General features: G+C 47.3%; 1 protein-coding gene across 1 annotated transcript in view; it reads right to left on the reverse strand.

Annotated features, from left to right (window-relative positions):
- Positions 1-256: 256 nt before the first annotated feature.
- The window catches only part of LOC140848510 (phakinin-like), a 63,662-nt gene continuing 36,920 nt past the window's right edge, over positions 257-26,998 (reverse strand). Inside the window, exons 3-7 of the mRNA XM_073232407.1 lie at positions 24,706-24,862; positions 23,547-23,708; positions 9,180-9,329; positions 2,531-2,751; positions 257-1,340 (exon numbers count right to left, since the gene is read on the reverse strand). Of these exons, the coding sequence (XP_073088508.1) occupies positions 1,313-1,340; positions 2,531-2,751; positions 9,180-9,329; positions 23,547-23,708; positions 24,706-24,862 (718 nt within the window). The 3' untranslated portion in view covers positions 257-1,312. The remainder of the gene's footprint in view (positions 1,341-2,530; positions 2,752-9,179; positions 9,330-23,546; positions 23,709-24,705; positions 24,863-26,998) is intronic.

Raw genomic sequence — 26,998 nt, forward strand, 5'->3', positions numbered from 1 at the left:
CCCATCTCCCCCTCTAGCAAGGGTGGTATTTTTGTCCCAAATTGTGGCAGTCTTGCAGGCTATGAGCACAACTCTTGACCAAACAGCACACTTCCACCGGTAAGCCTGAGAGCAGCTGGCCCGTGGATGATGAGGCAGGCAGGACCTTGCTCAAGGACCCTTCCAGAGCCTTTGTGAATGGCACCATGAGCACAGGCCGGGCAGGTAAAGTGACACCCATCTCCACCTGAAAGGTGAACAAGGTGGGCAGAGTGGAAGCAGTGCACAAAGCATTTATTTGAAGAGGGGCAAGGGAGGTTGCTTAAGCTACAGACTACTTAAATGAAGGCAGAAAGACCCTCCCCACTTCCAGGAAGGTTTTCAGCTCAAACTTAATCAACCAGGGAAGCCAGCTGGAGTGGGGTGAGGAGTGGGGGGACATGGATGGAGAGACGTGGGAGCTTGTCAAGGAACTTCATCGGTCAATTGGTGAGGAAGGCAGCAGTTTCTTCATGAAAAGAGGAAGTTTCTTCATTAGCTGAAACAACAAACACTATATATGAGCAACAGAAGACCTGGATGATGAGAATTAGTAAGGCTATCACAGTAGGACTATAGAAAGGCAGGTGTCTCATGGAAATAATTGGCCTGTGCAACAAGACAGTTTGGGTTTCAGACTTCTGCTCAATTTGTTATTAGTGACCATGGGCAAATGACTTCAGCTTTCTAAGGTTTTATTTCCTGTCTGTAAAATGGGGAAAATGATGTAGTCCTAGCAGGATTTGGGGTAGAAATGAAGGTAAAAGGAGCTTAAGACTGTGTTGGCACATAGTAGACACTCACTAAATGGAGTTCTTATGTTCTTGAAGAAAATTCAGCCTAACAGTACTTTTTGTATTTGTTCAAAACAATTTTGGGTATTTATTCAGATGTTCATAGGTATCTAAAAAACCAGCTTTCTTAGGAACATCTAGCTTTTATAATCAACAGAAATCAATTCAATAAAAAGGCAGTTGGAAAGAGCTGGATGACATATTTTCCATTTGGATGGAGGGAGGGTTAGGTTGCCTCCGCACAGCTGTCTTGCCTTCTGAGGAAAGAGACATTACGTGGCGCATTGGCGAGAGCCGGGAGAACTCTGCGTTCTTTCCTTCCCGGGTCAGTAGCACATCTGGGCTGGTTGCTCTTCCTCCTGTTGCCGGGCTCTGTCTCCACCTCCCATGTGGTCATGGGAAAATCCTTTTCTGCTCTGAGACCTTGTATTTGCTCTGGGATCATAAGGGGTTGGACTGTATTATCTTTAGGTTGTTTCTTAGAGCTGATACTCCGTTCCTTAGGCAATGTATGCCACACATAGGAACCTGGATGGGAATATGGAGATATAAAATTGCGATAAAATAAAGATTTGGATTTACTTAAAGAGCTGGGAAGGAAGCTAAGCCCCCAGGCTTAGGCATATGCTCCTGGAATCTTTACCCATTAAAAAAAGACTAAATATATACATATATATGTGTGTGGGCATGTATATACATATATGTACATATACACACATACATACATATACATGTGGATGTACACTGGCATTCACATCCTCCAGTATAGAGGCTAAAAAGCTAAATAGTTACATTCCCAGCTTCCCCTGCAGGTAAGCATGGTCATGCGAGCAGGTTCTGGTCACGCAGACATAAGGGAGAGGCCACTGGAGGCCTGTACAAAATGTTTTTCCTAAACTGATAAAAGACGAGGGCCACACAGGAAAAGCCTTCTTCTGCCCCCCTCCCAGTCCCTCCCCTTCCTCTCAACATGAACGAGGGAATGGCGTCTGCAGCAGTGACAGGCATTTGCCAGCCAGGGTGACAAAGATGAAGACACAAAGCCAATATATCAGGGATGGTATGTCAGAAAGATGAACAGGGCTTGGGACCTTAATGAAATTACTGAGCTGCCTAGACCACCTTATGTCTGGAACTCTTAAATAAACATGCTCATGTGCTTAATGCTCAAAGAGTGGCCTGTGGGCTAGCAGTTTAGTCATCACCTGAGAGTTTTGTAAGAAATGAGGAGTCCCAGGCCCCACCCCAGACCTTCTGAAGCACAATCTGCATTTTAAAAAAATACTCAGGTTTTGGGTATCTTGACCACACATTAAAAGTTCAGGAGCATTTGTTCATTGTGCCATTTAATTAGGGTCTGTTACCTGCAGCTGAAAGGATACTGCATATGTGCTCAGTATGTGTGAACACATGCATGTATGTCTATGTGGGCATATGTGTACACCTGTACATATATACACACACACCCATATATGTATGCATACATGTGTGTATAGCATGTGTTTATATGCATACAGAAATACATAAATGTATATAGGAATAGAGGAACCCTGGAAGGACACAGCCATGCTGTGGGAGTTGAGGTGTACATGTCTGCTGGGGAGGTTGGGGGTGATTTTTCCTTCTTACCTTCATTATTTCTACAGTGTTTGAAATTCAAAAATTTTTAAACCCATGAATATGTACTCCTTTTATAATTAAGGAGCAAAGAGCCGTACCCGCTCTCCTCCCGGTCCAGCAAGGCGTGGCAGGCCGCCACGTCGCTCTGCAGCTGGCACTTGAGCGCCAGCAGACGCTCGTGCACCTGCTGCCCCAGCTCGGCCTCGGCGAGCGCGTCGCGCAGCTCCGCCTGCAGCCTGCCGACCACCGCGCCCAGGTTCTGGAGCTCCACGTCGTGCCAGTGCTGGGCGTCGTGCAAGGTATTCTCCAGGCCTCGTTTCTGCAAGAGAGGGAACGTGGTCCAACCCTGAGGCGCACAGGCAGGGCCCTGGGAGGAGGAGGCGCGCGGGGCAGCGGGAGGGGCCCGCGGGTCTGTGCAGGTCTCCGGGCAGTGATATTGCCAGGGTTCCGGAGCTCCGAGAGGACAGGGAAACCTCCTCGGGAGGCCGGGCTCTTGCTTGGTCTAACTGCCCCTCCTGATCGGCGGGGCGGCGCGGGCGGGGGGTGCGGGGGAGGAGAGGCGGGAAGGACGGAGGGGGAGACAGATGGGGTATGATAAGGGCGAACGGGAAAGGGGCGGGCAGAACGAGGGGAGACGCGGGAGGGCGAGATTCACGCGCGCGCACACACACACAAGCAGGCCGTGCGCGGCTGTTTTTCCAGTCTTGCTCTCCGAACTGCCGCTGGGCCTTCTGCTCGGGATCTCTCACCCCCCGGGCCCTCCCTCACGCCACCGTGGACCCCCCCTCCATCTCGGGGCGAGGACGCCCCTGCTGCGGCACCCCTCGGCCGCAGTTAGAACGGACGTCTCTGGCCTTCATAGACCCTGCATTCTTTCTTCCACGGTTTAGTGGCACATCTGGGCTAGTTCCTCTTCCTCTTGCTGCCTGTCACTGTGGGCTCCCCAGCCCCATCCTGAGCCTGTTTCTCTCTGCGCTGTGCTCCGGGGCCTGCGTTAGTTGGTCTCTCGCACATGGTGATGCCAGTCTTCTCTGCCCACGACTCCCGCAGTGACTCTCCCAACGCAGACCTCTCCCTGAGCCCAGATTCGGGACTCAGCTTTTTCCTGGAGTTGTTTGCGATCCATGGGTCCCTCAAATGAAGATGTCCCAGATGGCGCCATGGGCTTTCTTCTGAACCCCTGGGTGCCTCCTCTCCTCTGCCTCAACTGGTGAACACACATGAACTAGAAGCTGGGAAAGACATGCCCCGACCTTCCTTCCCTTCCAAGTCCAATCCTTATTGAGTCCTGCTTCTTGTAGAATCTGAAGAGCACATACGTGTCATCTTCTCCAGCCACCAAGGCCCAGGCTCAATGCTTTGCTCCTCTCACCCAGGCTCCCCTCAGTAGCCTCTTCGCTCCCCCCCCCACCGCCACAGCCTCCAGTTCCTCCTCCTCCTGCATTGCCACACAGCAGCTGCTGTGCTCTGCCTGAGGCCAAATCTGCAAGCACATCTCCTCCTCCTCACCTGGCTCACTCCTACTCATCCCTAAAACCAAGCTCAAGGGCCACCTCCCCTGTGAAGCCTTCCTTGATACTCTCTTGCCCCTGCTGCCACCAGGCTGGGATAGGGGCCCCTCTGGGTTTCCATGGCTGCCCAAGCACATGCATGCCTTTGAACTTAGGCTTGTGGGCTGAGCTTCTTGGAGGCACGTCTCCCTTACCAGATGGTGAGCTCTGAGAGCAGGAAACCCAGTGACAGGGCCTGGCACAGAGTGGGTGCTCCTGTGTGAGTGTATTGCCCAGGATGACAGCACTTGAGTTATGGTTACACTTATTGCCTACCTGTCTGTCTTCCCGTTAATCTGGAAAGTCACCTTCTCATATACCAAGCCCTGCAAACTGTACGGTTGACTAATAAACACCTTTAAAAATCCGTGTGCATCTGTCTTTAGTAGTTTTTAATAGTTGTAATTATGGTACACATATAATTCAGCATCTGGCTTTTTTAAAAACACACAAACAAATTTCCTTCTTATATAACACATAAGAAACAAGTATGTATCTTCCTAAATTGGATTGAGTCAAATCTTGATGAATCAAGCTTTTGTACCCTGTCCCCCAGGAGCAGATTTTTCACACCCTTTTGGCCACTGTGGTTGAAATGGAAGATTCTTGGTCATGATGGTGTCTTGAATCATGGCTGCTGGTAAGCAAGGGCCACCATGTTATCTTATTTAAAGTTTCTTAGTTCCATAGGATATGAGGATGTTGAGCCAAATTCCCATCCCAGGTACATTTACAGGTGGCAAAGTGTGATCAGTGGGAAAAAAACTAGATCAGTATCTGGTCTGAGCTTATTGTTCTGCTGGTGAGATCAGGAAGCCCCTCAATGGCAGGGCGGGTGCAGAGATGGCCACCTGGATTTGGGGAATCTTTCATTCCAATCTCTCTGACTTTTGCCCCTTTATCAGGACATTTTCTGGTCTGTGAGTGGTGGTTGTTGACACTGGACCTGTAACACCTGTGATGTGGAAAAACCCTGCACAGAATCACACTTGGATTTTCTGTCTGTGGTTTTTGCTCCATGCTCAAAGGTGACTTCTCCATGTGGCCTGGGTTTTTCTCTCGTGACTTGGACCTACTGCCCAGGGACTGGGTTCAAGAGAACCCCTGTCAGAGATCCTGGGTTTCTTCCATCTGTCCTCCAGAACGCACGTCCAGCTTCCCCCCGTATGTCTGACATCCTGTTCTCACACCAGTGCCTGAGCCTCAGTGCCTGTGGGTATCCTGGCCTAGCCGCCTCAGTGACCCAGCACCAGCAGGCAGACTGAGATCACAGAAGCCACGTACTCCCCAGTCTCTAGAGACTGGAAATGACTTCCTTGAATTGCTGAGTCCTCTAAAAGTAAAATAGTGACTTTCTGTGATTTCTGGCCTTGAATTCCATTCCTGACTTGAGTTGATTGGACACAGAGCTCAGTAGGCCTCAAGCATCATTGCCGGTGCCTGGCTGCCAATATAAACGGTGCCTTGTTGACAAAGGGGCTGAAAGCATGGCCAGCGTGGCTGTCTGAGGCTCACGTAACCTGTGGGGCCTTGTGTGAGCTCGGGTTGTTCTGACTGACAGTGATATGGAGGGCGGGATGAGCTCCGCCGTATTGGAAAGCGGTAGGAGGGTGTGCTGCTGATGCTGGCTCAGGCTGTGCTCTTAACGTTGGCTGCAAGGCCCTGTGAACAGAACAGTGACCACAGCTCTGATCCAGCAGAGCCAGCACGGGACAGGCAGCCAGCCCCAGGTTCCAAGCACAACCAGCATGTCGCTGCTCCTGCCTTCTGGCTGGGGTGAGAGTTCTTCTCCCATTTGTTCCAGTAGTTAGCACCATGGGGTATAAGTGAGGGGAGCAGATAATGCCAATGTGTGTTTACTATACTAGTGGTTATAATAATAATTTTATAGTGATAATTAATAATAAATACCCTTTAGTGAGTGCACTCTCTGTGCCAGGCACTGTACTAATGGCTTGACGCAAGTTAATTAGTCACCCCATGACTTTATGAGGGGAATTCTACTTTGGGCCAGTGGCAGATCTCATTTCTGAAGGCAGCTGCACCAGTCATTCCCTTCCCACGTGCTTTCTCCGTGTGACCCTGCCACTGCCTCATCGAAGCGTGGAGTTTATTTCCCTGCCCGTGGAACCTGGGCTGGCTGCCACGGCTTTGACCAACAGAAAGCGATGTTCAGGGACTTTGAGCTCAGGTGAGGAGAGGCCTGGTAGCTTCTGTGCTCACGCTCTGAGGGAAGCCAGATGCCATGTCAGACGTCCAGCTACATAAGTCTGCCAGGATATGAGGAAGTCTAAGGTAGATCCATGGAGAGAGAAAAAGAGATGCGCAGCTGAGGCAGCAGACATGTGAGCTGAAGAAGCTGTTCTTGGGTGCTCCAGCCCCAGCAGATGCCACGTGGAGCAGGGAAGAGCTACCTCTGTGAACTCTGCCTAAATCACAGAATAAGTGAATGAATTACTGTGCCTGAAGCCACAACACAGCAGATCGATGTGATAACAAGAATAGATCCTCACTTGGTAAGTGAGGAAACTGAGTCTTAGAGAGGTCACACCGCTAGCGAGTGGAAGAGCCGGGATTCAAGGTGCCAGAGGCCGCCTGCCAGCCCTGCTCCCGGGGGCCGCCGCAGGCTAGTGGGGGGCAGAGCCCCTGGGGCTTGGCTCTCCTACACCACCTGTGTTCAGACCCACAGTTTTCTGCAGAGTGGGATGGCTGTCACAGTCAGCCTCCTACTCAGTGTTTCTTCAAGGGTCCAGTAAGAGAACACATGTAGTCATGCTCTTACTATCACTTTGAAGAAATCGTGTTTTGGGCACTGTACCAAGTGCTTTGGTGACATGAAACTAATTAGACATGGTCCTTGCCCTCAATGAGTTAATGGGCTTCAGTGGATGAGCTGATACAACCATGCACACCACAGGGCAGGTGGGCGGGATCACCCCCGATGTGCGGTGAGCATCTAGGTCTAGGCTCTGGGGCAGCTCTTCTGTGTCTCCCACCTCAACTTCAACTGTGCCAAGTGTGTGAGGGGAGGAGCAGGTAGAGGGGCTGGGGTTGGGAGGATCTCCCTCCAGCCACTGGAAGAACACACTCAAGGGCACAGGGCAGGGAGGAAAGGATGAGTTCTGGGCAAGAAATGAAGCTCAAGCTGGGTGGTTCTGGAAAAGCCAGCAAAGGAAGACATTCTGTTTAACCTCCAGGAGATCCCAGAGGGGAGGGGCACTGAGAATGCAGAGGGGAGAGGACAGCAGATAGAGGCGGGCCCCAGGTGGTCCACAGGGAACAGGTGCAGCCACCTGGAGGGAGGCGAGGGTGGGTAAAGCTTCACAGATATTTTGAAGTGAGAAACAGAATCCAGAGACCTCATGTTGGGGACCTTCAACTTACCTGCAGGATGCGCAGGGGACAGCATTGGCTGAGGGACAGAGGTAAGGGTGGGCTGTGTCCTTGCCGGGAATGGAGACAGCTGGGAGCAGCTGCGCTGGGGAACAGTACCCTCTGCTGTGTTCAGTCATATGTGCCCAGGTTTTCTTTTACCAACCGGGTTATGAGCTTTTAGAAGACAGGAACCATCCAATTCCCTTTTGCACCCCCAGGGCCTGCCCAAGGGAAAGCTTAGCACATAGTGGGCCCTCAACACGTGTGTAGAACATGTGCTGAGTGATGGGCCACCCACCACCTAGATGCGATTTATCCAGAGTTGTTTTGGATGAAGGGGCCTTGAGGATATGACCCCAACGTTTTGCCTGGAACTTTCTATTACTGGCAGAGTGGCAATTTTGGCAGCTACGAGGAGTTATGGGGAGAAATGGCAGCCCCTACCGTGCCTAAAACAAGTTGGGCAAAAGGCAGCCTCCCTAGGATCAGGATCAAGGGTTATATTGATGAGTATAAAATTTGTATAACTCTGAATAAATAATGGAATCCTTTTCAATTTTCTGAGTAAAGGAGCATGACTTCCGGCTGCAGCTTCCTCACTTTTCTCCCTTCAGTTCCTTTTCTCCATCCCCTTGCACTGACCCAGATCCCGTCACAGTGAGTGGGAGAAACACGGAGCAAAGAGGTGCGTGTCATGTTGTGTCACGTCAGGGCAAGACTGACCCTCTTCCCAGAGCTGACCAGGTATCACGTGACCCTGTTGGCCAGAGGACAGTGCACCCAGGTGAACTGAGAACACTGGAAGGAACTGCAGGGTGGTGGGAAGACCCTGGACACAGGCACTGAAAAACCAGCTGGATCGAATACTTGAGCTAACATGGTGGCAGGTTGGGGGTTCAGGGGGTGGGAGTGCTGGCGGTTTGGTGATGGAACTGATCTGAGTGGCAAAATTGAGATGAGGATGAATGTGGAGAGGGGGTTAAAGGGGCGCCAGCAATGGTGTCTGAACAGCCCCAAGGCTTGAAGCTGATGGGAGAGGGACTTCTCAGGGTGCAGTGGAGTCCAGAGCCCCTCAGCCATACAAGGATGGGGTGAACCACCTTCTTCATGCACTCGGTGTGTACCACACGCATGCGGTTTGAATCAGTACACAAAGGCTCCTAGAGAGTGCATCTGGGAGAACTGTGTTTCACACCCAAACAGAACTTCAGTACATCCCAGGGACCAGAGGGCGGATTGCTGTATTCTTAATAATTACTTTGATGAACAATAATAATTAGTGCAAGAGATCTGCTCCCCAAACCACAGTGAGTCAGAGGAGCTTACTCAGTGTCTTTGTGGGTTCCCCAGAATCAGAGCTGGAGACAGGGATCCTGGTACATGTAAATAATTGAGGGGTTGCTTTCGGGAAGAGGGGTGTTGAGGAAAGCATAGGGCAGGGGAAGGCGCTGGGCCAGGACGTTGTCTCAGTTGGAGCCTGGATACAGCTGCAGCCCATGAAGAGCTCAGGATTGTGAATTACACCTTGGAGCCTGTTCCACTTTGAAGCAAGTGGGCTGGGCTTTCAACACCCCCTGTCAGTCAGTCATTGGTTGAGGGCTGGGCTGGGCGAAACTAAGACTCACAGCGCAGCCTTGTGAAGGGTATTTTGCAGAACACGAACGGTGCCTACCCCACGTGTCGTTCAGTGTCTGATGATCCTCTCAGGCCTCGGGACTGTGAGATGGGGAGCTCTTGCAAACTGTCAGCCGCATGACTGCAGTTCAACAGTTGACAGTCAAAATGACACAAGAAATGCCAGGGCTCTTCCTGGCCCACTCACCAGGGCCCGCAGGGATTCCGTCTCGGCCTGGAGGCTCTGCACTTGGCACGAAGTGTTGTGTAACTCCGTCCTGACGGCCGCAGCCAGCTTCTCTTCCTGGGTCTGCGCCACGCAGGCCAACTCCACCTGCTGGCGTGGGGAGTCCAGCCTCTGTGTGAGCAGGGATACACGGAGAGCCCGGGCCCCGCCTTCCCTCTCACACCTCCCAATGACTACTCCACTGCCTCTGACACAGAGCAAACAGCCATCAGATTTTTAAATCCCTCTTTTTCTATAGGCACCTGCACCGACTTGTATACAAACACTTATTTAGTTTGAACATGTAATGCATGTAAACAATAAAATTCGAAAGATTTTTCTAAAGGATGTGTAGCACAAAGTTCTTTTCCCCATGCTCTGAATGTCCAGTTCTCCTGTTTTCAATGCTATTCCCTTCTAGAAATACTTTATATATTTATAAATAGATATGGACAGGCACCTCCCCTTGCTTTGGTACTTAACATATCTTAGAAATTATTTTTTATCAGTACAAATAGATAAATTTACAGTCTTTTTAATGGCTGCATAGTAATATTTTGTTTTGAGGTTGCTAATAATTTGAAGTTCCCCCTGATGGACACTTAGATTGTTTCCAGTTTTTGCCTTTTACAAACAATGGTGCAAAGAATAATCTTAAACTCTCATTTTCCACACATGGGAGCATCCCTGAGAGGTAAATTCCCTCAGTGGAACTGCTGAGTCCCAAGGGGAGGTGTCTGTAACGTGGATGGATGGTGTCAGACTGTCCGTAAGGGAGCTTGGAACTGCTTTGCAGCACCGTAAGACAGTCCCAGTTGCCCTACACCTCCTTCCAACCAGGAGTTATCCAACTTGATCTGAGAGTTCCTGTTTCCTTATAAAAACCAGCCTGGCCACATATGTGCACACCCCGGGAAGGTCTGTGTTTTGAAACTTCTCCCTGAGGAGGCTGCACATAGTCTGATTCCTCTCTGTACATTCAAGGGAGCAGGTCACTGTTACTCCTTCTCTTTGATGGGGAAAAGGGAGAAAATGAGAGATCACCCTCATTTATCTTCAATCCAGAATGATAAGATGTCTCCAAGCCAGTGATGTAGGGACAAAAATCTTTCTCTCCTAGGTTACTGGCTTTCTGGATTGACCAGTTTTACTAAACGTGAATACTTAAAGAATTATGCAAAAACAGTCCAATCTAATTGGCTAAGAAACTGCAGATCAAGAAGTTCATAACTAAGTAATAGTTCTTCCAGTTCATGCTGTTCGGGGGCTGTAAAGAGCTCAGCAAAAGTGCCCATTAAAGGCCTGGGACCAGCTGAAGGAGAACAGAAGCTGTGGCCCAGCTCTGACTGGCCAGCCCATGGTTGTGTGGCCCTGGGTCACCATTCACCTTTGCCCAAGGAATGAGGATGACAATGAGTGGAGAATGATAGTCATACGATGACTCCCTCCTGGGGCCACTAGGAGGTTTCCATCAGGTCGTGCATATGGAAGCTTTCAGAACCTTAAAAGCATGCAAATATTGGATGTATATATTTTCTGTACATAAAAAGGAGTATTAGTCAATAAACGAGTTTGTAAAAGCCACTATGAACTGAATAATATTGATAACTAATATGGGTTAAGCACTTGCTCTGTGTCAAGCCCACTGCAACAGCTTTAAGTCCATTATCTCATTTAATCTTTACAATTCCACTAAGGCAAATATCATTATTATTCCCATTTTACATGAGGAAATGGGGGCACAGAGAGATTGAGTTATTTCCACGACATCTTATGGCCTATGAGGAATGGAGCTGGGATGGAAGTGTAGCAGCAGATCCCAGAGCTCTGCCCTTAACCAGTGTTCAATGTCATTGTCTCCGCACATCTACCAGCCCAGGACACCTGCAATCCGACTTGTCTTCCCCAAAGTGAAGGTGGATCACTCTAAAACATACTTGTCTGCCAAGTACTCCTATAATAAGTAGCCCCATTTTTCTTCCTGTCTTTGGGGTTGGGGCCTGGCCAGATGGGCTGGGTGGCTGGGTGGGAGGCAGGACAGGGGGTGCTCTGGCAAATGAATGGGGTCAGGAAGTGCAACACTACAGAGTGGCCAGAGCAGCCCAGAGCTGGAGCTGGCTTCAAACAGCTCACAGTGCTCAATGTTCAGGAATTCTGTAAGCTGGTTGTTAAACACAGCTATCATTAACCATTAAACTGTATCAACTTATCATTAAAGAAGTTATATTAAAAAATGGTAATAAGTACTCAAAACACATCACTCACTAATCACTTACACTTTATCATTCTCTATGCTATGGAAGTTGTTTACATCGGTGGTACCCATGTGGTGAGAAGAACACAGTTTCTGAACATCTCTTCCCAACTCTGTACTCATTTACACCAAGTTACGAGTCTGAAATCAGCCCTGGTAAGCATATTTACACCATCGAGATGGGCAAGCATTTCAAGTCAGGGGTTGAATTACTGTTTTGTTTGCTGTGCAGACCTAAGAACGGCATGCAGAAAACGTTCATCATGCAGATTAAACTTAAAAGTCGGTCATGTCTGAGTGCTGGGCATAGAAGCCACAGGGCATAAATCTGCAAAGAAGTAAAAAGCTAACCTTTTCAATCAATATGGCTTCTCTCTCACCAACTTTACATTTCCCTGTATGGCCCCGGAAGATGACTGGTTAGCCAGAGACGGGTAAGATTCCTCAAGGGAGGAACAACCTAAGACAGGCACAGTCGCAGGGGGGCCATCAGGTGAGAAATTGGGGAACAACAGTGGTGAAGCTTTGAACCTCACCCCCCGCAGTGCTGACAGAAAGCTTCTGCATCCATGGATGTTTTATTGCCCTTGTCTAGCTCGGATTAGCACATAGTCTACAGGCACACACCTGATCATCTACGATTGCTCTCTTACAACACTAAACTATGTTTTCTACCTTTATCTTGCATCTACCTACCACTTCAGCAGTTTATTAAAAATATAAATAATAATAATAATAAAGGTAGAAATGTGGGATTCACATATAAATCAAGTATAAAAATCAAACGAATATTCATATTTGACCTGATTGTTTATAGTTCATAATGCGTGATCAAAACCGAAAGTTTCTGTGATGACTGCCCTTGTACTGTTCACCATGTAAGAACTTATTCACTATGTAAGAATTCGTTCACCATGTAAGAACTTGTTCGTTATGCTTCAGAAGATTGGAGACTGAAGAGAACTAGGCTTGAGATGGATTAATGACTGTGCATTGAGCATTGACCCACCTATACAGAATTTTATTGTTGTTAACAACCATTTGATCAATAAATATGAGAGATGCCCTCTCAAAAAAAAAAAGTGGGCCATGTCTGTAGCTGGTGCATTGTGAATAACACAAAAAGTAGAGGGAATATTCTTCCAGTATTTGAAATCTATTACCTGATTCTCAACAAAGTTACATGGATTGATGAGTGAATATCAACCAAAATATCAACCAAAACTCATCTCACAGCCATCCTCATTCATCACTGATGTGAGTGATTTTTTGCTTAGTAGATATCAATAATCAAGCATTTTTCTGTAGTCTGATTTCATGACACTTTTGTTGATGATAGAATTATAAAGATAGTTGCCAGATTTTGCAAGAAACAGCAAGTCATGCTGAATATAGGGGCAAATGAAAAATCAAAAGTATTTTATCTTAAAATTGATATTTTTCTCAAACTATCTAAAGAAAAACAACAGAATCTTCTATGTTACATTAAGTGGTATTGTGAACCTGACTGCCACGTAAACACGTAGCTTACATTTCCCCCCAGAGAACAGTTGTGGAATGTGACCAGCACACTATGGGTGAGAGCTGGGCATGAGTGAAGTCAAGCCCCATGGAGGGCAAGTTCCAAAGCCTTAGTGGGTGGGTCTGGGGTAGAGCTGCTGGCCAAGGCTCCAGCCACAGTCCTCCACATGGACTGTCCCTCCTCCCAACCCAGACAATGAGTGGCTTGTATTCACTGGTTCACTGGTGCACGCTGGTCTGGAGAGACGAATGCTGGACCCAAGTATTTTCCAAACATTCTTGGAAGACCAGCATGGGTTTTTGACATACTTTTACATAGTTCAAACTGTTTTAATTTAAACCAATTCACCTTTTCTTGTAAATAAATGTGTGCAAAATGGAAACTATGGGTAAGTTCTCAGATTTTAGTGTGCAGCAGCATCATCTGGGGGATGTGTGAAAATGCAGGTTCTGATTCAGGGGACCCTGTGTGGGGCCCAGGATTCTGCATTTAAAACTCCCATGTGATGCCTGGTCCATGGTGCAGAGTTCTAGACTGCCAGAGAAACTGATAAAAGTATCCCTTGCCATGGGTAGAAGATAACTTAAAAATTAATAACATTAAAACAAACCAACCTTACATTTTAGCAAGTGTTGCCTGCCAAGTTGCTGAGTCCCAAAGCCTGCTTTCTCTTTGCTGAAAAGTGAGATTAATAAGTATAAGGGGAGATTAATGACCTACTAGTACCTAATGGAAAGTTTCTTTTACAGTTAAATTAAGAGTAAAAGAAAAAAATCAATTTGATCACTATGAGTTAAATATCATGTATATCATGCCCCATATCTTCTCAAATCAGCTATCACAAGTGATATTGTCCATTACTTGGAGACAATTGTTTTAACTCATAAGTATTTAGATTTATGCTTTCTGGTTCTTATAATAATTCTAATTCTGTTTCCATTTGAACTTAGTGCCTCCAGATTGCTCCTCACACACAGGTGTGTGATTCTAGAGCCTGAGGATAGGAAGGTAGGACTGTGCTTAGGTGCTCCATGCAGTTGCTGGGAGGGGTAATGAGACTGAAATTCGTGGGTCCCCAGGGTTTCAAACCAGCATGAAATCTTGGCTCCACTGTGTGGGAGCCAGGCTGCCCATATCTGCACTCCATCTGTATTTCTGGGGCAGGAGACCATGTTGACATTTGGGATATGATAAACATTTTCAAATTTAAAAAATTTAAATTACATTTACATGTTATTGCATGTGAAGGATGGATAGGAGAGAAGAAAGCAGCATGTTTGTGGGTAAGTCAGGATGCAGTATTTGAGAGTCTTCAATGAAGGGGAAAGAGATACACCTACAAACGCAACGCACTTTGCTGATTAGCATGGCAGGTCCCCAGAAAACCCTTGGTGATGACCTGGAGTTGGAAGAAATGTTGCCTTGTAGGGTGAGGGGACAGTAAGAGTTTCGGAGGCACGGTACAGACAGTGACGATGCAGTTGTGTTCTTCGCAGGACATGTGTCCGGTGTGAGTGCTCAGGGAAATATGCATTCTGGGATGCAATGTACTCTCCTTTCCTGGGCAGTGGCTGTGTGGGTTTCAGCAAGCCCCTTGAGCTTTCTGGTTTTTGCAGCTGTGAGCAACAGCTCTGCCAGATCACAGCTAGGTGCCCTGCATAGAAGCTTCCAGAACTCACAGGCTCATCCTAACCTCATTATGTCACTATGGTGCGGGAGGGGAAAGCAGTGGGCTCCCTGGGGATCAAAGTCCCCCGTGTGTGTCACAGAGGAATCTTACCCCACAGGGAGGGCATGGAATCAGCTTTGGAGAGATCATGACAGAAGGCTGGCATAACTTTACGTCCCTCAAGACAAAGGCCTCCTAACCTCACATTCCAAGAGATGTCACCTGCCCATTCTAAAAACAGAAAATGAATCAAAAGAAGCCATTCCATGTGATCTGTCTGGGTCAGCCTAACAGTTAAGAGTGTTGGTTCTGGTGTCAGAAAGTATGATTTGAATCCCAATTCTGCCACTTGCTGTGTTCTTGGGTAAGTCACCTAACTTCTCTGTGCTTCAGTTTCCTCTTCTGTAAAATGGATCAAATGATGATACCTATCTCATATTAGGGAAGATTAAATTGCAGGCCTGTCAAGTGCTTAGAACACTGTCTGGCACTTGGTAAATGCCCAGTAAACACTTTGCTGGCACTCTCGTCTGCCATGTAAGAGAGTGCTCCTTCTATCCACTGGCTCCCTCCAGCGCCCAGCAAACCCCACCCTGGACGGTAGGTGCCTTGTGTTCAGGGACAACTTCTTACCTCTGCACTATTCCCACTGGGGACCTAACATGGCCTTTCACAGCTAAGACGTAACCAACATTTATTGAAGGTCTGCAATGTGTCTCAGGCACTTGCCAGGGACTACAGAAAAGGAGAATGTACCAGGAATGGAATTAAATCAAATTTTCTTTTTGTTAGGAGGGTTAGCTATCACTATTATAATGGTTGTAGGCCACTTTACAGTCACATGGTATCATAGACTTATTATTTAGCTAAGAATGGCTTTGACAGGTAGCACACACATCCGTGACCTGCCCCAGCCAGATGTAGGGTTTATATGGGAGAAGACCAGATGCCATCCAGCCTTCCCCTGAGACACAGGTTCTCCTTAGTGGGAATTCAAAAGAAGTACACGTCTCACTCTGTGAAATGCCAGCATGGCAGAGGAGCTTGCCTGGCTGGGCTGAGCCGAGGTCCTTGACTTTGCACATGAACTGCCTGGCTGCTGAAGCTGTCCTCTTTAGGGTGGAGGGCCAATTCCCAGCCTCGATGGAAGCCGCCCAGGAAAGCAGAGAGAAGCACACGGCTCTGTGGGCTTGCTCCCTCCTTGGTCATAAGTAAGCAAACCCTCCCAATGAAAGCAGCAGAAAGGCTCAGCAGTAAGTGTGATTTTGAAGAGAAAAATACATTTTTCTTATTAAAGTAATTATTGGAGAAGTCTAAATGACAGTATTTTTGTTCTGGTTCATGGAAATCATCCCATTCCTAAAGAGACTCCTTCCTTTGCTTTGTCCCTTCTAGGAGGCTGCTAAGTGTTGAATAAGAACTACACTACCTTAATTTCTCAGAGACTTGGGTTGTTTGATCTTTGCAAATCTCTTATTTTAGAAGTAAGGTCCCTACACTTTTCATGGCAAAGAGCTACTGTTAAGGAACACCTAAGATAGCTTTGAGATCAGCAGACTCAGTTGGCCAGGAACAGGCATTCTTTGAAGCCTGGGGCTTTGGGTCCATAGCACCAAGAGCAGGGCTGGACCCCTGGTTTGGGCTTGACAAATGGAATCTGAATGGGGGAGGGAGTGCAGATTCCATGGCAGAAGGTGTGAGGAGGAGGGTGCAATGTTGGGTGACCTCCTATATAGGTTGGCACTCAAACACTGGTTGTAGACCAATTTCTGGGTGCAGACACAACACAGAAGATGAGGGTCTGAGATTGCCCTCTACAACATACATGGCAATGCTGGGTAGGTAAAAGAGGCAAAGGACACCAATCTCAATGAGGCAGTCTCCTGATTTTCCCCTGTAACGACCTTCTGCTCTGCCCACATGGCCCCCTGGCCACACGGCTCTATCATACGCAACAGGAACCAGATCCCGGCTTTTTGGCTCCTGTAATAACCTGTCCTTATTGACTAATAGTATCTTTTGAAAGCTAGCTGTAACTACGGTGATTAAATAAAAAGACAAGTGACAAACCGGAAATGCAACTTATATTAGAGAGAGGACTAATTTCTCTAATGTACAAAGAGCACTTCACACCAGTAATAAAGAGTCCATGACCTCGTAGAAGTGGGCAAAGGTATGAACTGAGAGTACACAGAAAAGCAAAGATGGATGAAGTTCAGCATGTAAAAAGATGTTCCACCTTTCCCATACATGAGAAATGCAAAATGCAACTATGCTGAAAAACCATTTTTTAAAACATATTCACCTAATATTGGCAAAGATCACAAAGTGTGAGAACAGTAGTGCTGAGGATGTGGAGAAATGGACATGCTCAAACATTTCTGTTGAGAATGTAAGTTGTTTCAATCTTGACAGTGGGAAATTGGGAATACTCATCAAAATTGCCAATGCACATAATTTTTTGGTGCAGCAATTCCATGTCTATGAATTTATCCAACAGATACATTTCTAGATTGGGAAATGAGGGATATAGAAAGTGAGGGATCAGCCTAATTTATAATAGTAAGAGATTGGAAGTCACCTGAATATTCACCAGTAGGGCACAGGATAAATAATTCCTGGGATATCCATTAGCTAGAACAGGGCTTGGCAACTTTCTCTGAAAAGGGCCAGGTAGTAAATATTGTAGGCATAGCAGGCCATATGGTCTCTGTTGCAACTATTCAGCTCTGCTGGAGAACTGTAAATGCAACCATAGACAATGTGTAAACAAATGAGCATGGCTGTGTTCCAATAAAACTTTTTTTGCAAAAAAAACAGGCAGGGTCAGATTGGGCTTGTAGGACAGTTTGCTGCTCCCTTGTGCTTCAGTATCATGCAGCTAAAAAGTAGTATGTTCTGAATACTACTATCTGTGTAAAAATAGAGAGAAAATATATACATATTTTCTTGTACATGCATACAATGTTTCTGAAAGAACATGTAGGAAAGGGATAACATGGATTGTCCCCCACAGAAAAGAACTGGGTGGCTGGGACATGGGCTGGACGTCACTTGTCATTGTATATAATTTTGTACGTTTTGGATTTTGAACCGAGTGAGGGTATTCTACGTCAAAAATGCTTTTACAAAGTAAATAAGAAAAGCCCCTAAAGCAAGCTGGGCCCTTTTGCCAAGGCTGCTCTGGGACATACTACGCAGTGTGGAAATGGCTAGGTGACTCCCCTTCAGTGCTGCTCAAACACACTGGAATAACTGTGGCTTATTTCACTGAAGAGCCAGCAGGGATCATGTCACAGACAGAGGACTAGTTTCTCGCCACCACACAGGGACGCTGAGATTACAGGTGCCCTCAGGCGTTCTGCACTTTGTATTCTCCTTGACAGGAACTCTCCCCCTTGGCCATCAAGGCAATACCACATCAGGCCATCTTGCATCTATAAGCCAGTGACCTCAGCTGAGAAACAGAAATCCATTTTAATCCAATTTCATATATCCTAGAAAATATTGAGTCTTCTTGGTAACCCAGGTTATCCAACATTTTTCATCTCCTTATGGGTAGACCTAGACCTATGCTGTCTAGTATGGTAGCCACTCACCACATGTAGCTACAAGAATTAAATAAAATAAAAAATTCAGTTTCTCAGTTGTATGAGGCACATTTCAAGCACCCAATAACCTTGTGTGTCCAGTCGCCACCATCTCAGAATGCGGCCCAGATCACAGAACAGTTCCACCTCTGTGAGAGGGGACCACTCCAGCCGGTCTATACTGTCTCTTCCAGCTCTAAGGCTCCCCATAACTGGGAACCCTCACAGTTCACCTCGACCCGGTCACCTCTCTTCATGCCTAACCATCTCCACAATCTGTCATCCTGACTGTTTCAGGCCTGATGGTCACAGCTCAGACCATATTCCTGACCACAAATGCCTTAAACTGATTCGAGGGGAGTGTGGACCTCCTGGCAGGGCAGACAGCACCGGAGCGTCTCATTTGCTATGCAATGTCTGGCCCCTAGGGTCTAGAAAGCGGCTGAGTTCTCACTCATCAGTGCGTCCCACCCACCCCACCAGTTTGTGCTGGTAACGGAATAAGCCTTTGGTTACTGCACGCGTCACTAGGCGGCACTGACCAAAAGAGGCTTCTAGGGATGAGGGGGCAGAGGCCTCCTGGGGAAGGGAGGTCCACGGAGTGGGTGAGAAGGCAAGACTGAGCCTGCCCCCCTGGGAGAAGCCTGCGGGCCAGGTTTAGGGTGAGAGAGCGGAGTGCCCAGTCTGTGAACCCGGACAAGGAAGAGAGGACCTGGACTCCTCCCGAGAAGTCACGCTGCAGGCGGTGCTGTCCACCGAGCAGGTGAGATGAGACGGCAGGAGCCGGGGAGGCATGCAGTCTTAGTTCTCTGCCTCAATCGGAATTCTAGGATGGCATCCCTGGTCTCTGCCTCCAGTACTGTGCCCATGATTAGGCTGCATTATATGTCAAAGGTAAGGGGGTTCTGCAGATGTAATTAAGGTGCTAAATCAGTTAATTTCGGGTTGATCAAAAGGAAGAGTATCCTGGGTGGGCCTGATTTAATCAGGGCAAAGCCTTGAAAGGGCGGTGCTCTTCTGCTGGTCTTGGAAGAGGAAACCTCTATGTGGCAAACTGCCCATGGAGAGGAGCAGCCCACAGGGCGGAGGGCCTCAGCGTTGAACTGCAAGGAGCTCATTTCTGCCAACACGCTGAATGAGCTCAGAAGGTGAGAACAAAGCCCCAGCTGATACTGGGACTGCAGCCCAGTGAGGCCGAAAACAGAAGACCCGGTTAAGCTGTACCTGAACTCCCCACCACACAAACTGTGAGATAACCAGCATTTAAGCCACTAAGTTTGCAGTAAGTGGTCACAAAGCAATAGGAAATGAATATACCTTGCCACCTTGTGGGAGGGCCCCCAGTCCTGCCCATGGGCAAACTGAAGTGGGAAAGGTCCACCTTTGAACCCTAAGTGGCTCTGTTCAGAAACTTCGGAAGGCCTTCACCTGCAGGTGGCCCTGTTTCCAGCAGGATTGCACATTGTGAGGAAAAGGTTGGCTGGAAGAAATATGTGATTCTGTGTCTCATAAAGGATTGACACTGACTTGAAAGAGAATAACTACATAATATTCTTGAAAGGGTCCCAGAACACCAGTTTTGGTAACCCAGGACATCATTTTCCTACTAATGATAAAGGCGTTTTCAAACAGTGGCATCTGTGAAAGAAAAACTTAGTGGCAATAACCTGACTTCAGACTTGCCTCTCTGCTCCTGGCCTTCCCTCCCGGCGGCAGCGAACACATCTGTGAAATGGGGATAACAGTATAGCAATAGCTCCTGCTTTTGAGACTGCTGTGAGTGCTGAATGACAGAAAGGATGTCAAAGGCCCCCACCAGGGTTATCAGTTCCATTTTTGAATTTTACATCTTTTAGCCATGACGGATGCAGTGAATCAGTGCACCCACAAGTCCCACAGAAGTTTTAGAGAAGCAGGGTGCTGAGAGATCTTAATGCGGCCAAAGTCATGGTCGAGTGCTGCCTTCAGGACTCTCTTTTTTGTTTGTCACCTTGCAGAGTGGGACCATCTCAGCATTTGAATCCGAGGAAACAGGCAAATGAGAGGGCCCTGCAGTGCTCCCGGAGGCAGCCTTTGTCAGGCTGCTGGTGGTGGACAGGGGAATGTTCTCTGTGGCCCCCCAGGAGGTCTGCAGAGTGGAGTGGCCTGCCGGCTGAGGTTCCCGAACCATCCTCAGTACCCTGAGTTGGGTAATCCTGACAAACGGAAAAGGAAAGGCCAGGCCTTCAGATCCTCCAGAAATTCCCTAACCAACAGGATCCCCCCAAACACTGAGTCATACAACTTGAGAAGCTCTGAAGACTGGACCACCAAGGATCCCGACATCTACAATGCCACGGGGAGGAGAACCTAGCCAGAACCTCTTTATAAGCCTTTATTGTCTAAAAACTTAGAGGAGTTGGCAGATTAGAGGGAGCTGATGTTATCTACCTTTATCCCTCAGTCCTTACATGTTAGTGCCCCAGCTTCCTTCCCACTGCCAGACCCTGCACCTCTTTGCCTGAGGGCTTTCTCTGGAGCCTTTGAAAGGTCACTCAGCTAGCAGATGGAAGAAGACTTCCCTCCTTTCCCATCCTGCATTCTGCAGGACCCCTGTGGGTGCGCGCTCCAGTCTCCCACGGTGGCTGCTGGTTGGAGAATGCCGTTCTTTTTTGGTTTCCTTCTCTGCTTCTCCCCTACTGGTATATTTTGGTCCCCCTCCCATGGCCAACATCCAAATAAACTACCTCCACTACAATATTTGTCTCAGGATCAGTTTCAAGGGAAACCTAAACAAAGACATAAATTAATCATGTCAATTAGTTTCCAGCCTTCCTGTGCTGAAAGGTAATTAAATACATGTTTGCACTCTCTCTGCAAAAGATTTCGAAAGCAGTGTGTGCTAAGCCATTTCCCATTTATGCTTTGCTGCCAAGAGACAATCAGAGGTGCTAGCAATGGGCAAATGTCAGGCCCCAGGGCATGACTGCAACTGACAAAACTATTTATTGGAGGACTTCTGGCTGTCAGTTCTGATCTCTGTTGATGATCAGAAGAATTCACTCTGCAAATATTTTCTGAACTCCACCTCTCTGCAAGAGGCCCAGGCAGCACTGGCCACACTAAAACAAGTACTGTTTTCGCTGAGATCGAGCTTGCTGATGACTCTATTAAAAAAACTTGAATGTGTTCAGAATTAATGCTTGAATTACTGTTGGGCTGGTGATTATTCTCAAGAGGGTGAGGTGTGAGTGACAATGACCAGGTTTTTTTCTTTTTCATACTATGCAGGATTTATTTCTGTTAATTGCAGTGCCCCTCCCTGCTTTCCCAAAGAAATAATCACTGCAGTGCAGAGTACATCCCAGGAGTGCTGGGGCAGAAACAAGTTTGAAAACTTCTGCGCAGCTGAAATTTTGCTCTGGGAACAGAGCCGAGGAGAAGTGACAGCGCCATGTGGACAAGAGGTCCCTGGACCGACCTCAGGACATCAGCTGCCCTCTCGGGGTCTCAGTTTTCCTCACCTCTCTTATGAGGGAATGGAACTAGATACTCTCTAGGGTCTTTAGTTATAAATACTCATGAGTCTCCTAAAAAAGAAGCAATGTACCCAAATCAAATCTATGGTTCGATTTCACTTTCACCTCTGCTATTTCCACCTCTCACGTGGTTGGAGGGGCCGGGGCTGCATTTTGTGGAATTTCCCAGTGAAATTTGCCACAAAAAGTGTTTGTACTGGTCTGGCCCAAGGAATTGAAGGTAAGAAAGAAAAGATGCTGTTGCAAACGGGTAGAGGATGGAGAAGCGAGGGAGGGAAAGATGTTTTCTGGGCTGGAGAACAATTGGGGGATTCAGAATTGGGGGGCACCCTGCTGGGTGGGTTCCTGTTGATATTTGGGGGCAGGGGATTGGGGGGCCCTGGAGCAGAATGAACAGATAAGTCCCTCCTGGTTTTCTCAGGGTAGCGCATTTATAAATGCCGGCGGCTCTCAACCAGGGCTGTGTATTAGAATCACCTGCAGAGCTGAAAAAAGTCCCTTTCTTCCTTCCGATTTAGCTGGTCTTGGAAGGGGCCACAGCATGAGCATTTTTTAAAGTGCTCTGAAATAATTCTGCTGAGCAGCCAGGAGGACTGAGACCTGCTGAGCAGTGACCCAGGGCGCAGGAACAGCGGGCCTGCCTCCTCTCAAACGGCTACCTTATTCTCACACTCCACCCTTTGCTTCCTCTTCTGCTCTTTCTGTCCTCTGCTTAAAAATCCCTCAATCACAATGTGTGGGGAATGGGGAAGGGAGGAACAAACCCTGTATGTTCTATTTTCTTGTTAAGTCCTTTATTGTTTTTGAGGCTTAATAAAATATGTTCTTCCTCCATGAATATACTTACAAAAAACTCAAGAAATACTCAAAAACAAGAAAGAGGGAATAACATTTCAACATGTCAAATAGGTCCCTCGATCAAAGACTATTGGCTCTTACCAATATATTTTAGTGTTTTCTTTCTAATCTTTTCTTCATACCCAGTTTCTTTCTTTGAATGCTTTGCCCCACTTACTCTATCTACTGGAGGTTGGCAGACTACAGCCCACAGGCCAAATCCTGTCCAGTTTCTGTATCTATAAATAAAGATTTATTGAAACAGAGCCACACTCATTTGCTACCTTTTGTCTATAATGCTCTAACACCACAGTGGCAGAGTTGAGTAGGTGCAACAGTGACCATCTAGCCCAGGAAGCCTAAATATTTATTACCTGGTCTTTTGCAGAAAGAGCTTTTGGCCCCTGGTATAGTCCATTCTGGTCTCTCTTTTTTCCCCCCAATTTACCTTATTGCCTCAGCATTTCTCATGTTGCTATAAATGCTTCATAAATATAATTTCTACTAACTGACTTATAATTCATTGCATGGTTAGGGTGTGGCTTAGTCTTTCTTCCCCAGGCTTCCCTCCCTTATAATGAATGCTTCTGTGAGTATATTTGGATGTGAACTTAATCAGCATTTGCAATTATTTCTTTAGGAGAGTGTTCAGATTATTCAGCTGGTGGGTGTGGGCATTTGTCATCAAGTCCCTTAGTCAAAAACATCATACTAGCTTGCACTGCCCAACAATACAGGAGAGAACCCACTTTTCCACATACTTGCCAGCATTGAGTATTACCATTTTAAACATTTTCTGCATTTTAGACAGGGAAACAAGCTATCATTTTAAACTGCATTTCTTTTAGGTCTAATGAGGTTGAAACCATGGTACTTTTTTTGCACACTGACTGCTTTTCGTCTTTGGCAGGCCTCCGTCTGCACGGCGCAGAGTGAAGGGTGCTGGTACTGCTTCTTACCTTGGTTTGGAGCAAGGCTCCTGCCTCTGCCCGGTTCTTTTCAACATCTCTCTCCCAGTGAATTCTGATCGTCTCAAGGATGTCTTCCAGACCAGTGCCAGTGGGGACACCCATTTGTTCCAGCTCAGACCCTACCAACTGTTTGTACAGCACTTTCACATCCTGAAAATGACAGTATACACCTCAGGTGAGTTCCACAGGAGAAAGAAGAGGCACAGGATTCTGGCCAGCAGAAGCCCAGCTTTGTGGGGGATACTTTTTCTTTTAATTCTGCTGCTGCTAAAGTCCCTGATCCTTTTCCCAGTCCAGCACAGGTGCCATACGCTCTCTCCCCAAGGATGCATTTGTTAGACTGGTCTTCCTGGCCCAGGTCCACCCAAAGTAAACAGCAAAATAAATAAATAAATGATGAAATAAAAACATGGAGTAAGCAACAGCAGCAAGATGAGCCTTAAGAATTTCATAAAGTTGGAAATATGCTAGAAGTGATTTAAATTTAATTTTGGAGTCTCTAAAGGATTCCTGTGGGACAGTGATGACAACCTACTCAGTTAAGAAGAGGAGGAAATGGGCTTATTGGTTCCTGGTTCCAGACATGAACATGGTCAGGTGGGCTTTGATTTTTCTTACTGAAAGCACATTAGAGCTCCAGTCGGACAGTGATGTGTGTTTAGATTCAGTGGTTCAGAATCAGTGCAGTTCTGGGGAAACAGGGCCGTGTCCCCATCGGAGGTCCCCTTTAGTACTGTCACTCAATGATCTGACCTAATTCTATTAATTAACAAGTGTAACCTGCAGCCTAGATCTGCTCTCAGGATTATTTTGTTTGTCCTATACAGTGTGGAATAAAAGATCTGAAATAGTGCGTCTCAGGTAGGGGAGGCCTCCTGCAATTCAGCACAGGGCCCGCCACTCCCCAGACCCACTGTCCCCCCGGGGGTACCAGTGTGGCCCCAAATCCATCTGAGTGTGAGACTCTTGGGGTAGCCTGACCCATTATGAGGATTTGAAGGTTTTTCACTGGCATTTCCCTGCTGCCCGGGACAAACGACCTGGAGAGGTCCAGATGAGCGGCCATCACTGACGCTGCAGAGCTTGGCCAGACAGGTGAGAGCCTCTGGTCCTGTAGCTGAAGCCCCGTCACCCCTGCCCCGCCTACCTCTTCATAGCTCCTTGACAGAAAGCCAAGCTCTTCTTTCAGGCTCTCTATTTGACTCTGCAGATTCATTTTTGTAAAATTTGCTTCATTGATGACTTTATACAGAGAGTTAATTTCCTCTTCTGCTGCCTTCTGAAATGGCTGCTCATTTTCATATCTGCAAATAAAGGAACTTAATCAGCAGAGACAGGCAACCCAAAACAAAAATTAATCAGATTGTAATTGTTACTAACAGGCAATTATGTGATAGGCAACGAATGTTAAAAGTCACTGTTGCAACATCTTCGAGGGCACTGTTAATGCAATCGTTACATGCTGATTTATTAAAATGAAAGCAATTGCAGCCACTTCTGATAACCTTGATTAATGGGGTGCTAGCCCCATGGGGCACTGGAAGCACAGAGCTCTAGGGAAAGGGCCTCCAGGAGTTCAGACCCAGCACCACCCTTGTTCCAATTCGTCATCCTTTTCATCTGAGGATCCTTTCACAAACATTACTGAGAATGTCCTAAGTACCAGGCTACGTGCCGGTGACCCCAAAGAGCCCTTCCTTTGCTGCTCCCCAGAGAGCCTGTGTGAGATTCCAGGACTGTGGCTGTAAACCCCAGTGCCTTCAGGAGCCAAGTGAGGGAGGTAGACGGGGGACGAGGACCAGGTGTGGGTGGCAGGGAGAGCTGGGCATTGGAGCACATTCTCTCACGTTCACCTCCAGGGTGCCGCCGCTCTGCTCCTCCGCTGTACTGCTCGCTGGGAGGGGTGTGCTGCTTCTCTTCAGCGGCTTCATATGTGAAATATCCAGAGTTTTAAAAACTTGCAATTTATGCAGTAACACACACTCATGCACAAGTGTACACACATGGACACAAGTCTGAAGCTGCTCACTCTGAGTTCTTCCAATCTCTGGTTTGCACAGGGCCGTCTTTCTGAAAACTATGCAACATCTTTGCCAGTTTCTCCCAGTGTCATTTCTTTCCTTCCATGGCCTTGCACCCACTGTACCACTCAGCTAAATTTTACGTTACCCTCATTGATCCATAGAAGGGAGAAATCTCGCATCTCCTACTCCAGAAAGCATCTTAGGGTCTTAGAATTTTAGGGAGTTTAGCCTTCAACTACTCAAATTCCTATCCAGTGAGAATCCCTTGATGGCATTCTTGATAGGTGTCCATGTAACCTCAGCTTGAATACTTTCAGTGATGGGGAACTCATCTCTCAAGGCCACCATTCCATTTTTGGACAGCTCTAATCATTGCAGATTTCTTCCTTTAAGAGCATTCATCTGCATTCCTCTAAGAGTCTGTATTCCACCCTCTGGAATACCCACAAGCCAGTCTAATCCCTTCCTTAGGGCAGTCCTGCAAATATTCAGAAGCTGTCCCTTGTATCACTCTCCTGTTCCCCTCCTACGCCTCCCCAGGCCTTTTGTTCCTCAGGTTAAACATGGCCAGTTTCTCCTTCCATTCTTCTTTTAAATTTGCTTCCATATCCCTCATCATCGAGGGGGCAGACACTGACAATTCCATCTCTGTATGCCCAGCACCAGCTCCAGGCTTCAGATAAATCTGTGAAAGATTAGAAATGCTCAAATTGTTTGCATCCTTGAAACGTGATACAGAGAGCGGAGAGCGGAACGCGAAACTCCAGATGCATCTGGTCAGTGCAGAGCCCCGCGGGACCGCCTGCTCCTTTGTTTAAATCCTTCCATTCTGCTCATCATGGGCCTGAGACGTGCTTCCGGAGTTTCTGTTAGTTTGTATGTTCATTCATTTGATCTTGACCAGCTGTATGTACCGCACTCACATTAGGTCTCCTGTCAAGTGGAATCCCTGAGCACTTTTCACAAGAGCTGCTTTCAGCCCAGTTTCCCTGTCCTCTCTGGCTGAAGCTGGTATTTGAACCCCAAAGCGGGGGTTCATGTTTAATCTCCTTCAGTTTCATTGTCCCATTGTTCCAATGTGCTGTGATCATTCTGAGTCCTGATTCTGTCATTCTACTCTTCACAGCCCTTCTGACTTTGTATCTTTGGCCATCTTGCCACACATGCTTTCATGCACCTTGCAGCAGTTAAAAAGAGGGAGGGAACCAAGGTCACAGCCCTGTGGCCCATGGCCAGGGAGGGCCTTCAGCATTGGACTTTGAATCTGCACTCGGGGGATCATTGGTGAAGCATACTTTTGTACTCTATATGTACTATTAAAATTTCCACCCAAATGTATTTGTAAAGGATTGTGTTCTTGCTAACATCTAGTCCCTTTGGAAACAAGTCCTGTCCTTCCATTTTAAGTGAAAACCC

Source organism: Manis javanica, chromosome 3 (assembly GCF_040802235.1).
Source record: "Manis javanica isolate MJ-LG chromosome 3, MJ_LKY, whole genome shotgun sequence".
Taxonomy (NCBI): Eukaryota; Metazoa; Chordata; class Mammalia; order Pholidota; family Manidae; genus Manis; species Manis javanica.